The sequence below is a fragment of the Myotis daubentonii genome, chromosome 4 (genome assembly GCF_963259705.1).
Source record: "Myotis daubentonii chromosome 4, mMyoDau2.1, whole genome shotgun sequence".
Taxonomy (NCBI): Eukaryota; Metazoa; Chordata; class Mammalia; order Chiroptera; family Vespertilionidae; genus Myotis; species Myotis daubentonii.
Window position 1 is genome coordinate 36,534,156 of NC_081843.1, and position 13,380 is coordinate 36,547,535.

Below are 13,380 nucleotides of genomic sequence, written 5' to 3' on the forward strand. Positions count from 1 at the left end.
AGATGACATCTAGGCCTCGGCTACTAGTGTGTTTCAGCTCCAAGCCCAGAAAAGCAGCAAACCCAGCTGGGGAGACACCATGATGGTGACCCTGAGGACACACACCAGGAAAGCTGATGAATATTTTATTGAGATCCTCCCCAAGACCTCAGAAAAAAGCCCTCAGAAAGGAGGACCCAGTTGTGGCTCTCAATGGAGCATGCCCCGCCTTTCCCCACCCTTCCCCCCAGGTCCATTTTTTGCCTCTCTCTTTCTCCTAAGCTCCAGGGCCCTTCTTTTGCCTCTGTAACTTGTTTACTGAGCCCATTTCTTCTAGGCTCACTCTACCTCTGTGATTTTCTAGATAAACATTCTTATAGTTTGAGTCTTGGCTCTGAGTTCTTTCTTAGCCAGAACTCAAGCACTGAGGTTGCCGAATCGAGGTCTCATCTGAGTATACTTGTTGCTAACGCCTGTTGCCGTTTTTCCACTGGGAACATAACTAAGTGGCTGCGATGAGGATCCTTTGATGCTTCTAAATTAATCTTTTGCATGCACAATTAGAAAGAGATTGCTATTAAATTAGGCAGAATGAATGGAAATCATTTTAATTGGCTTCTTGGAACTTCAAAAAGAAGATTTCGATAAATAGATCCACCTATGGTGTCATTTAGGTGTCAATTTAATTCTTTGAAGTATTAAAAAATAGCTGTCCTTATTTTAAAAGGGGGAAAGTCATTTGGCATTTGCCTTGTCAAGAAGAAATATAAATTGTAAATGTCAAAAGGGCAAAAGTTGGATCTAATTGTCCTTTTACAAACTAGTGAGCTCTTCTCATGGCTAAAAGGTCTCTGCTTGTGTCTGTATGTGTGTCTATGTATATGTATGCTATTCATGTGCGATAGCTTTCTACTAACCTATGGTTTTGTTGAAATTAATTTAAATGCAAATCTTTGCTTGTAAGAATTGGATATTCTAAAATTCTTGGTAATATAGAAAATAACTTAAATGTTTTTGCAAGTTCTTGTGACCTAAGAATAATCTTTAATAAATAAAACCTAGCCTAAGTTTGTTGGTTTAAGTAAAATAGACTTGTCTTTATTTTTCCTGGGTTTTATAAAACTAAGTTTATGTTAACAATTGACTTTTATGTTTCTATTTTTTTTGCAGGAACACTATATTTATTAGGTCAATAATTTATTTTTAGCAATACAAGTACAGAATATATCACAATGCTGGTTACAAACATACTCAGTATGGTTTAATGGTTACAAATAATGGCGGGTACTACACGTTTGTGATAAGGATGATATGAAAGGTCATTATGACACAATGAAGAATTGTCTTAAAAAAGAAATCTATCAATAACCTTAGATATTTCTATAGAAAGTATTGTGGCACTATTAGTGGGGATTTTCATGTAAGAATTGTTAGTGATTTGCTTTTAATCATTTCATTAAGAGCTTTTTATTTTTAATCTGTTAAACTAAAATCCCCTGTTGCTTAATAAAGTATAAAAATAGTACCGACTTGGTAATATTTAATAAAATGTAGCATTCATTCACATCATAAAAGTAGAAGTAAACTGAAAAGTTTTAGTTATCATGGCAACATATCTTCCCATAAAAGGAATATACAGAAATGAGTAATGTTACACAAATGGTACCAGTTAACCAGTATTTCACAAATGAGTATGCCAGTAGCATCCCAATTTCAGTTTCTTTCAAGGGATTGGAACAAAAACTGAAACTCTATGCTGGGTGCCAGGAAGGTTCTGGAAGACTTTTCAGAAAAGCTTATATAATAGCTTTGAGCAAATTACTCGATATTTATAGAAAACTAGTACCAGGGAGAGCATTAGAAACGTCTTGCCACTGTCAGAAGAAAAATGACTGAATATTTTTCACTCTGCATATCATTCTGAATGTCCTTCATTTTACATAGCTTTGGGAACTAGAAAAGCAACATTATTAGAAAACTAGAGGCCAGGTGCACGAATTTGTGCACAGGTAGGGTTGGGTCAGCCTGCCCCGATCAGTGTAGGGGATGTGTGATCAGGGGCGGGGCTGGCTGTGGGGTGGGGCCTCGGGTGGTTGGCAGGCTGGCCCTGTCCCCTGGTCACATTCTGGTCGAACTCCTGGTCGAGGGGACAATTTGCATATTACCCTTTTATTATATAGGATTATTATATAGGAGAATTCAAAAGATTAATAAAAGATAAGCAAAACCTGGTAGCATCAGAGATGTGGATCAGCAAGAGGATGTGTGGAGAGAAGGTAGGGAATATTCACAAGAGTGCCCGGTCTGTGGGTGTGTAAGCTCAAAACCCACTTTCCCAGAGCAGGACTAAATCCAGGCAAAACACGGGTGACCTTCCTATTCATACCTCCCTTTTTGCTCACTGTCCCCCTCCTGCAGCAGTTTCCCCAGATGCCCTAAGTTCTATATTTGGAAAGCAAGGTAGGACTATTTTAAGGGTCTATGAAGTGCTTTACTATCCAACCTACCAAGTGTGAAACATGAAGACCCATAATAAGAAAGGAGATTGAGCCAGTAATCAAAAACCTTTCAACAGAGAAAAAGCACAGGACAATGGTTTCCTTGGTGGGAATTCTGTCAAACATTTAAAGAAGAATTAATGCCCATCCTTCTCAAACTGCTCCACAAAATTGAAGAGATGGGAACAATCTCAAACTCATTTCACGAGGCTAGCATTACCAAAAGCCAGATAAGGACACTACAAGGAAAGAAAATAGCCCTGGCTGGTTGGGCTCGGTGGATAGAGCGTTGGCCTGTGGACGGAAGGGTCCCGGGTTCAATTCCAGTCAGGGGCGCATGCCCAGGTTGTGAGCTCGATTCCGGTCAGGGGCACATTGCTGGATTGTGGGCTTGATCCCCAGTGGGGGGTGTGCAGGAGGCAGCTGATGGGTGAGTCTCTCTCATCATTGATGTTTCTATCTCTCCTTCTTCCTTCCTCTCTGAAATGAATAAAAATATGTTTAAAAAATAAAATTGAAATTAAAAAAAAGAAAACGACGGGCCAACATCCTTGATGACTATACAGGGTGGGGCAAAAGTAGACTTTCAGTTGTGAATACTCAAAACAGAATTTATTCTTATATTATTTATTTATTATTGTGTGATTTTCCCTATGAACAGCTGTAGACCTACTTTTGCCACACCATGCAGATGCAAAACTTCTCAAAATATCAGCAGACCAAATTAAAAAACACATGAAAAGGATCACACAACACAATCAAGTGGTGGGATGCAAGGATGGTTCAATATACACAAATCTAAATAAATGTGATAAACCACAAAACAGAATGAAAGATAAAAATCACATGATCATCATCATTGCAGAGTAGCCATACTGGAACTGAAAGACCCAGGAGCAGCCCTGGGGCTGACTAAATCTAGGCTTAGTTTATCCTCTTAGTCATTACATTATGATACCTCAGACAAATTTTCAGTAACCAATGCCACAAAACTTGGATTGAAAACTACAATGCCATTTTTATTACTTCTTAGGCAAAGCTATTCCCAGCTAGAGAATGGAGATAGAGAACTTTCCTTTCTTTGGTAGAAAAGTCTACTTGAGAAATTAAATTCAACCCAGAAATTTTGCTTAGTTAAAAATGGAAATTAGAGACCTAGGAAATAGCTAATTAATGGTTTATTATAAACTAGAAGCCCGGTGCATGAATTCATGCATGGATGGGATCCTCAGCCTGGCCAGCGATTGGGGCTGATTGGGGCCATCTCGCCCAATCCCTATGGGGGCTGCAAGAGGTTGGTCGGCCAGGGGTAGGGGCCATGGGGGTTTGGCTGTGGGAGCACACTGACCACCAGGCTGCAGCTCCTGCATTGAGTGTCTTCCCCCTGGTGGTCAGTGCATGTCATAGTGACTGGTTAACTGATCATTCCAGTCATTCCAGTTGTTCAGTCACTTAGGGTTTTATATATATACTAGAGGCCCAGTGCACAAAAATTTGTGCAATTCGGGGGTAGGGTGGTCCCTCAGCCCGGCCTGTGCCCTCTTGCAGTCTGGGACCCCTTAGGAGATAACGACCTGCTGGCTTAGGCCTGCTCCCGGGTGGCAGAGGGCAGGCCCAATCCCTAGGTGCAGCCCCTGGTCGGGCTCAGAGCAGGACAGATTGGGGAGTTGGGGTGCTGCCCCCTGTCATGCACAGAGCAGGGCGGATTGGGAGGTTGCGATGCCACCCTCAGTCACGCTCAGGGTTGGGCCGATTGGGGCTTGGGGCACCGTCCCCTGTCACACTCAAGGCAGGGTCAATAGGGAGGTTGCGGTGCCACCCCCTGTTACTCACCAAGCAGGGCCAATCAGGGGGTTGGGGCGCTGCCCCCTGTCACTCACAGAGCAGGACCCTTCAGGGGGTTTGGGGCTCTGTACCCTGTCACACACAGAGCAGGGCCGATCAGGGGGTTGGGGCGCTGCCCCCTGTCACTCACAGAGCAGGGCCCTTCAGGGGGTTTGGGGCTCTGTACCCTGTCACGCACAGAGCAGGGCCGATCAGGGGGTTGTGGCGCTGCCACTCTCACACTCAGGGCAGGGCCGATTGGGAGATTATGGCTCTACCCTGTCACACACAGAGCAGGGCCTGTGGGGGGGAGGGTGGGGTTGGGGCACCGCACCCTGTCACACACAGAGCAGGGCCTGTGGGGGGGAGGGTGGGGTTGGGGCACCGCACCCTGTCACACACAGAGCAGGGCTGATCAGGGGGTTTGGGCGCTGCCCCCTGTCACACTGATCCTGGTGAATACTTATCTCTCCAGTCCAGCTGATAAACTATCCCCAGGAGAATCCTCCAGAGAGAGACAAGGTGGTCCTAAGAGACTGAGGAATTGTTAAGGGAATTTGTGGCACCGAAGCTTAGTAAAGGGGTCACAGGTAAGAGTTCTGCCCTGTTTGTTTGTTTTACTTAAACCTGTGCAGGGTGGTAGGTGACTGAGTTAAAACAAAGAAATCACAAACGGACTCAGTTAAAAAACAACGAGGCACAATGAAATGAATTGGAAGGAGCCCAAGAACAGCAGGCTGATTCTTGCTTCTCTGGGAGCGCATCTGGGGGATAAAGCCTCGTGAACAACCCGTAGCTGTGTGTGCTCCCCACGGCCAACTGGATGTGGGCTGGGTGGAGTAGCTGGAGCGGAGGGCGGGGTCCCCGTGGGGAAGGAAGTGCTGGGGAAACCGAGGTACAGACAGGGCTGCGGATTGTGCATTAACGAGGTTGCAGAGCATTATGGCCTTACAAGCAGAGGGGATTTCAGTAGTGGGCACCTGAACAATGCTCAAAGCTTTCGTTTCCCCCCCAAATCTCCTGGTGGTCACGCCATGCTACAGTGGGGGCCCCAGGCCAAGAGGGCCAGTAAACATTGCTTCTAGCAAACACGAAGAATTTCGGATGGTTCAGATGCGTGGGGGCAGGATGAGTAATAACGTCTGCTGACATTTCCACAGCATTTAGCAGTTTAATAATCTGGTTTATTTTGTGGATAGGCTAGTTGATTAGTGTTGCTTAGATTTCATAGACTAGATAATGGATCCGAGGAGGAATGTAGCAGTGAGTCAGCTCAGTGCCCAGCACTCGGGACTTGTGTCTCCAAATTCACCACCTCTCCGTCCCCTTCACTGTTCCTCTTGGGCCTTGCTGAGGGCGATGACAGTCATTCTAGAGCTCATCTCTCATGTCCCGATGAAAGGGTGCCTACTAGTCTCCGGACCCCGAGATGCTGTTAGCCCCTGGTTACTGACTCTTATTCCATGTGACAGTGAGGGGCTGGGCCAGGCTGCTGTGCTGCACGTGGCAGGAGTAAGGGCCTCTGGACAGAGAGGGGATTTTCACCACCACCCAGGACTGGTAAGTGCCATTTTCACTGAGAGGACCCTCTCCCCATGACTCAGTCTCCACTACACTGTCTGCCTGAGTCCAGTACAGACTGATGGGTTTTGGGTAGAAGTTGTCGGCCACGCACTTGAGGGTCCTGATGAGTCCTAGTGTCACATGGCTGGTGATTGACACAGAGGGAGGGTCTGTGGAGAGATACAGCACAGAGTTTGAGGGTCTGAAGGAGACATTTCCCTGTTCATGTCTCTCCCACCCCTGGAGTCAGGGATGAGCAGAGCTCTCCGTTTTCCACCTGCCTCCCCAGGAAACTTCCAGAAGATCAGGGAAGCTGAGGCTTTCCATGAGGCTTCCCTGTTGGATAAAGGAATGTCTGTGGCTACTTCCTTGCCTCCCAGCACCCCCTGCCCACCCACTGTGGATTGACTTCTGGTGGCAAGAAATGCGAATGCCCCATGCATTGTTTTGTTTTTCCCCCAAAAATCTCCCAGTGGGCTTTGTGTCTCCTGCCTCCCCCGTCTGCCGGCTGCGCTGTCTTTGTGACCCTGCCCTCTTCTCTCCCCTATGAACTTCTTTCTCATTAATTCTTAAACCCAGGTCTCAGCTTGTGTCAATCAATCCTGCTCACACTTACTCATCTTCATCCTTCCTGGGCAGACATTTTACACACCTGCCTTCTCCCCACAGCCAAGCCAGGAGGCCTATCACAGAGAGAAATGACTACAGGATTTGCCTGAAATGTTCCCCTGAGGTCCCAGCCTGGACTGGTCTTTCTCAGCTCAGTGTGAGGAGGAGGGATGGGGGCAGTAGGTACCTTGACGGTCCAGGAAGGGCCTGCTGTATTGCAGGTAGCTCCGCAGCCTATCAGGGCACTCGTTTTCCAGATAGTTCTTGGACGCTTGCGCAGAGCCTTCTGCCTCCCACTTCACCTTAGTGTTCACAGCTTCTGGTTGCAGGGGGATCCAGGCTGGGATTTCTGTGTTGAACTTGATGTAGTCCTCTCCATCATAGGTATACTTCCAGAATCCTCCACCATAGCTGTTATTCCGAATCTCACAACCGAACCTTCCCTTAAAGGTGTGATTTCCTGCAGGTGAGCCGCACCCCCCAGAAATCAGTCAGCCTGGCATCAGCTCCGTCTTAATAACTCTCACTCCTACAGAGCTTGCAACTCAATAGGGAGAAAGGGTTTTGAAATCTAAACATGCAACCCCTTTTGTGTTGGCAAATGGCATATTAGCCAGACATAGAGCAGGCAGAGAGAGGAAAACGTAGCATTTTCTGGTGTTTGACATTCTTCCCAATCAGGGAATTTCAGATTGCTGCAGACTGTGGACAGATCTTTAAATAAAATTTGAATAAACTGTGGGGTCTTAGGAACCAGACACAAGCACACAGAAGTGCATTGACAGGTTAAATAGAAATTATTTGTAGTTTAAAATAGATTATGTAGTCTCTCCTTTTCTTCCAGTTGTGTGTGAAGTTGATGTCTCCATTTGGGTCAGCATAATTTTATCAGCTCTTCTCTCTTTTTGCATTTTTGATATCTTCAAACAAATCTCTAATGCCCAACTTCCTTCTCAATTAGCAACAACTCTTGGAAAATGGCATTTGTAGGGAAGGGAGACACAACCTCTTCACTTCATTTTTGCAATTATTATTCGTATTTTTTAAAAATTTAAAAAATATCTTTATTAATTTCAGAAAGGAATCGAGAGGGAGAGAGAGATAGAAACATCAATGATGAGAGAGTATCATTGATTGGCTGCCTCCTGCATGCCCCCTACTGCGGACCAAGCCCACAACCTGGGCATGTGCTATTGACTGGAATTGAACTCGGGACCCTTCAGGCTGTCTGCAGGCTGACACTCTATCCACAGAGCCAAACCATCTAGGGCAGTGGTCAGCAAACTCATTAGTCAACAGAGCCAAATATCAACAGTACTTCTTCAAAATAGACTCGCCCAGGCCGAAAACTGACTTCTGTGCATGGGCCACGAAGTTTCAATTGCACTGTACCTGTGCCCTCACGTGGTATTTTGTGGAAGAGCCACACTCAAGGGGCCAAAGAGCCACAGTTTGCCAACCACGGAGCTAGGGCTTAGCAATTATTATTGGCTCTCCTAGGTGATGGATCCAAGGGAGATCAAGACAGTCCGTTGTAGCTTCCATGGAATTTACCTAGATAATAATTCATGTTTCTTGGAGGCAGAACTCAATGATGCAATTATTGCAGATTCAGACCAGACAATTAATTACATGTTCACTGTCAGAGAGCTAGTGACTGGCAGAGCCAGCACCTGAGCCCAGGTCAAAATAACCCAAGGTTAGCTCACTCCCCACCCAACATCCCTGGGTGGAGGTGAGCCTGACACCTTCTAAAGTGGAACCCACCTCAGATGTGGGGGTGTGGAACCAAGATGTCAGATGTGCCTAGACAAGGGCTGACACTGACTTCACTTCCTGTGAGAGTTGAGGCCTAAAAGTGAGGATGGGGCAAGCAATGGGGAAGGAAGAAAAGGAGCTCTGATGTGGGGGAGGAGGGTGCAGAAATGTCTGTATATTTGTACTTGTTCTTGCACACCTCGTTGTAGATATAAGTATTTCCACCTCCAGACCCCTTTCCACTCCCAAGAGCAGGCTGCCTCTGGTGCTAAGACCCTCCACCCCAGCAGCCCACAGTCCACTGACCTCGGTCCCTGTAATAGCCCATGACGTCCTCCAGGGTCTCCATGAAGATGTCCTGCCTGGCCTGCTTCAATTGGCTTTCATCCTCCCAGTTCACCATCCCGTCCACCTGTTTCCATGGGCCCAGGGGCTCAGCCGTTCTGCTTTTACTATCGTAGTGGTAGAAGGGCTGGTCATTGAGGAAGCCAGTGACCTGAAAACCAGGGATGTTTGCCTTGGGCCTGGACACTCCGGTAAAGAGGAAGCTCAGAGAGTAAAGCCCTGCAAAAAAAAAAACAAAAACAAAACAACAACAACAACAAAAAAAAAACGAAAAGAAAAGAGAAAACATTGAGATGTGGGGACCATAAAGGGGAGTCTTAATGTGGGACAACAGGAGACCAGGAAGGGAAATGGATCAATGGGCTTCTTCCTCCCCAGCTCTCTCCACCTGCTGTCAGTTCCTTGGGAGAAGAGACTCTACTTCTATTCAGGGGAATAATATTTCAAATATTTTGCATTTTTACTACACGGTTTCCACTCTTGCCATGTCAGAGATATTTTTCAGTTTTCTTGTAGGTCTATTGGGACCGTGACTGAGTTCTGTCAAAAGAGAAAGTGAGGGAAGTGATTTCTTTCTTCTCGTCGGAGGCCCTGCAAACTGACTGGAACCCTCTGCCTCTCTTCTATTTAGGTGATGACTGTGGAGGCCACAGGTTGAAACAGAAGCGCCCTAAGATGCCAACGGCATGGGTCCTCATGTCATTCCAAGGAGGAGAGGAACGTTGCCTGATCTGTATTCATTTTTAAATGAGCAACAAATAAACATTAGTTTGGGTTAAGCCACTAAAAACTGTCTTTGTTGTTGGAGCATAGCCTAGTTGAACCTGATGGACACATATAGTTAGAACCTGTAGGAAGGAGAATTGACCAGAAAACTCAGGAAATGACCTTAATGGATCAGCATAAGGTAAGAACAGGATGGAGCTCAGAATTGCCAGGGCTGTCCTTGCATTTTGGTATGAGGCAGAGACTGGGGGGAAAGGGAGGCAGGGCATTTTCATAATTAATTCAATAATGAATTCATGAATTCACTCTCATGGGTGTTACTAATGTTGAAGGACATATGACAGATTCTTTGTTCCAGGACTGAAGTTTTTTATCACTAATTAGTTTCTAAATATGATTACCACTTTACTCAGTAGATGTCGAGTAAAGCAGATTACTCTCCATAATGTGGGTGGGCCTCCTCCAATCAGCTGAAGGCCACAGGAGAAGAGGCCGAGGTCTCCAAAGGAAGAAGGCACTCTGCCTCCAGATTGCCTCTGGACCCAAGACTGCAACATCATCTCTTCTCTGGGTCTCCAGTGTGCGGACCAACCCTGCCCATGTTGGACTTCTCAGCCCCGCCATGGTGTGGGCCATATCCTTAAAATAAATGTTTCTTTCTTGCATGTACATGGCATTCTCTTGAGAACCCTAAATCTAAACTAGATTTTGATGTAGGGTGTGATTATCAATGTAAACATAATCATTATAAAACACATATTCTGACAGTTTGTAAATGTAATGGATTGTAAACTTACACAATTTAGCTTATGTCTTCACCCTGAAATTTTCTATGCCAAAGAAAGTCCCATTATTCTGCCCTAAAATTGACTCTGGGCTTAGGTGGCATGGCTCAATAGTTGACCATTGACCTATGAACCAAGAGGTCACGATTTGATTCCGGGTCAGGCCACATGCCTGGGTTTCACGTTTGATCCCCAAGAAGGGGCATGCAGGTGGCAGCCAATTAATGATTCTCTCTCATCATTGATGTTTCTATCTCTCTCTCCCTCTCCCTTCCTCTCTGAGATCAATAATGGTATATATATATATATATATGTGTATATATATATATATATATATATTTATATATATATCCTATATAATAATTGAGAAACATGGTAATTAACCATAACATCGCTACCCTTCCCATTGGCTAATCAGCGAGATATGCAAATTAACTGCCAACCAAGATGGTGGCCGGCAGACAGGCAGCTTGAAGCGAACAGGAGGCTTTCTTGCTTCAGTGACAGAGGAAGCCAACGTTCCCTGCCTGCTGCTGCTGGGCTCTGAGCTTGCATGCTAAGAAACATTGTTGCAATTATAGAAGCTAAAAAACCCCCAGAAACCTGCTTTCAGCCAGTCGGGCCTCAGAGCTGGAGTTGAAAGAGTGTTTCAATTATAGAACCCAAACAAACCAGATACCTGCTTTCAGCAGCCAAGCCTCAGAGAGAAAGCCAGTTCTCACTTCCAGTGACAGCCATAGAAGGTAAATAAGTCCCAGAATAAAAGAAAAAAGAAAAAAAGGAGAGGTTGGGAGCTTCTGTTGCCTGCCAGCATGAAAACGGCCCTCAGCCCCTCACCCAGACTGGCCAGGTACCCCAGTGTGCACCTCCACCCTGAAGGGGGTGTGTCCAGCTGCAAAGAGCCATCATCCCCTCAACCAGGCTGGCCAGGCACCCCAGTGACGACCCCCACCCTGATCCAGAACACCCTTCAGGGCAAACCAGCCGGCCCCCAACCGTGCACCAGGCCTCTATCCTATATAGTAAAAGGATAATATGTCTCCCAGCACCGGGATCAGCAGAGCCGCGAGGCCTCCTGGCACCGGGATCAGCGGAGCAGCGAGGCCTCCCAGCACTGGGATCAGCAGAGCAGCGAGGCTTCCTAGCGCTGGGATCAGCAGAGCAGCCAGGCCTCACTGCCCCTGTGTCAAGCAGAGCCGCGAGGCCTCCCAGCACCGGGATCAGCAGAGGCGCAAGGCCTCCTGGCCCCTGGAGCAGCGTGACAGGGGGCAGAGCCCAAACCCCCTGATTGCCCTGCAGCTCTGTGTGTGACAGGGGGTGGGGCCACAACCTCCCTATCCGCCCTGCTCTGTTCATGACAGGGGAAGGTGCCCCAACCCCCTGATCGGCCCTGCTCTGTGCCTGATGGGGGGAGCTCCCCAACCCCCTGATCAGACCTGCTCTGTGTGTGACAGGGTGTGATGCCCCAAGGCCCCCATGGGCCCTGCTCTGTGTGTGACAGGGGGCGGTGCCCCAACTACCCTATTGGCCCTACTCTATGCGTGACAGGGGGTGGCGCCCCAACCCCCTGATCGGCCCTGCTCTGTGTGTGACAGGGTATGGAGCCCCAACCCCCCTGATGGGCCCTGCTCTGTGCATGACAGGGGGTGGCGCAGCAACCTCCCCATTGACCCTGCCTTGAGTGTGACGGGGGCGGCGCCCTAACCCCGCAAAGGGCCCTGCTCTGAGCCCAACCAGGGGCTGCACGTAGGGATTGGGCCTGCCCTCTGCCACCCGGGAGCAGGTCTAAGCCAGCAGGTCGTTATCTCCCGAGGGGTCCCAGACTGTGAGAGGGCACAAGTGGGGCTGAGGGACACCCCCCCCCCACCCCGGCCAGTGCACAGAGTATATATATACTCTGATCTGCCCAACTTCCAGCTGACTTCTTTCCAGTCACTAGCCTTCCGGACCCACTGTCTGAGTGTCTAACTCTTGGGGGAAGTAACGGGCTTGTTTCTAGAAATATCCTCCAGTTAATATGCCTTTACAGGTGCTCATTGGAGCTGTTATATTTCTGCATTGGAAGGAGGGAGGAACAAAAAGTTGCACCTGTGTAGCCCCTGCTCTGTCCTGGCTGTATGACCCAGGACAGGTCACTTCACTTGTCTGGGTGTTAGCTTTTTAAATTTGGGGGCCAGGGAGAGAGAGAGAGAGAGAAATATTTGTTTTTCCACTTATTTATGCATTCGTTGGTTGATTCTTGTATGTGCCCTGACTGGGGATTGAACCTGCAATGTTGGTGTATCAGGATGAGGCTCTAACAAACAGAACTAGCCGGCCAGGGCATATGGGTCTTAGTTTTGCTATTTTCTTATTAAGAATTTTAGATTTTAATTATTTAAGGCCTTACTTAGTATGAGTCCAGAGGCTCCCTAAATGCTTCTGGAAGTGTGTGAGCTGAGGTAGCTGACAGCCTCAAACACCCATTCCTACTGTACACTGGGAATCCAGGCTTCATCTGGGGCCCTCTCCCAGCCCATCTATCTCACACATTCCCTCCCCTGCATTCTTCTCCATACCCAGCCCCTGGCTCCCAACTCACCGTCTTGAGTGTCCTGGGCGACTGCAGGACCCACAACAAGCAGTAGGGACAGCAGGACAGGCACCATTGTGCTCATCGTGTCTGAGTGGAAGGTACTGGACTTCCCAGGTCCTGGTGCAGACTACTTGGAGAGACGGCTAGATATAGTTTTGGGAACAGCTTGGCTTGGAGCCCTGCCCAGGTGAGGTAAATGCACAGGCCAATGAGAGTGCCAGGCTGGGCTCCTCAGCTGACGATGAGGAAGCAGGATGCACAGGCCAGGCTGGCGGATGTTTCCTCAGTGTCTACAGATGGTCTGCCAATGGGGATCTGAGATAGGCGATCTGGGGACTGGGACTTTGTCATGGGTCCACACTGTGGCATCTATTGCCCTGGGGACAGCAGCATGTGTTTGCAGTACTAATCCCATGGTATGATTTGTCTTTCTTTTCCTGCCTAATTCTGATCTGGGTTTTCCAGTCTCTCCACTGGTTCCAGAATGAACCAGCAAATAAATTTATTTTCCCCTTAAAGTCAGAATAGGAATCTGTTTCAGCAACTAGTGATGTGACTGTTAACAAAATTGGAAAAGGATTATTTTTAAGCAGCAGTCTCTCAAGAAAATGGAGGAAGGGGAACCAGGTTATGGGGCCATATTAGGGCTGAAGCCAGTGAAAATACAGATAACTTGGGCTTGTTTCTTAGGACTGACAAGTAGTGGAGTGTCTAACAG

At 47.4% G+C, this 13,380-nt stretch overlaps 1 protein-coding gene across 1 annotated transcript; it reads right to left on the reverse strand.

Annotated features, from left to right (window-relative positions):
• Nucleotides 1–5,463: 5,463 nt before the first annotated feature.
• LOC132232305 (zinc-alpha-2-glycoprotein-like) lies at nt 5,464–12,816 on the reverse strand. The gene is made up of 4 exons (XM_059691788.1): nt 12,669–12,816; nt 8,538–8,795; nt 6,661–6,933; nt 5,464–6,034 (listed from the first exon to the last, which is right to left on the reverse strand). The coding sequence occupies exons 1-4, from the start codon at nt 12,742–12,744 to the stop codon at nt 5,748–5,750; spliced, it is 894 nt and encodes a 297-aa protein (XP_059547771.1). The 5' UTR covers nt 12,745–12,816; the 3' UTR covers nt 5,464–5,747.
• Nucleotides 12,817–13,380: the final 564 nt, after the last annotated feature.

Bases quoted from the DNA above. Each gene is read 5' to 3' on its own strand.
- LOC132232305 (XM_059691788.1), bottom strand. From the start codon at position 12,744: ATGAGCACAATGGTGCCTGTCCTGCTGTCCCTACTGCTTGTTGTGGGT. The intron at 8,796-12,668 runs GTGAGTTGGGAG...TTTTTTTTGCAG, and splicing joins CGCCCAGGACACTCAAGACG to GGCTTTACTCTCTGAGCTTC. The intron at 6,035-6,660 runs GTACCTACTGCC...ATCTCTCCACAG, and splicing joins GCCCTTCCTGGACCGTCAAG to ACCCTCCCTCTGTGTCAATC.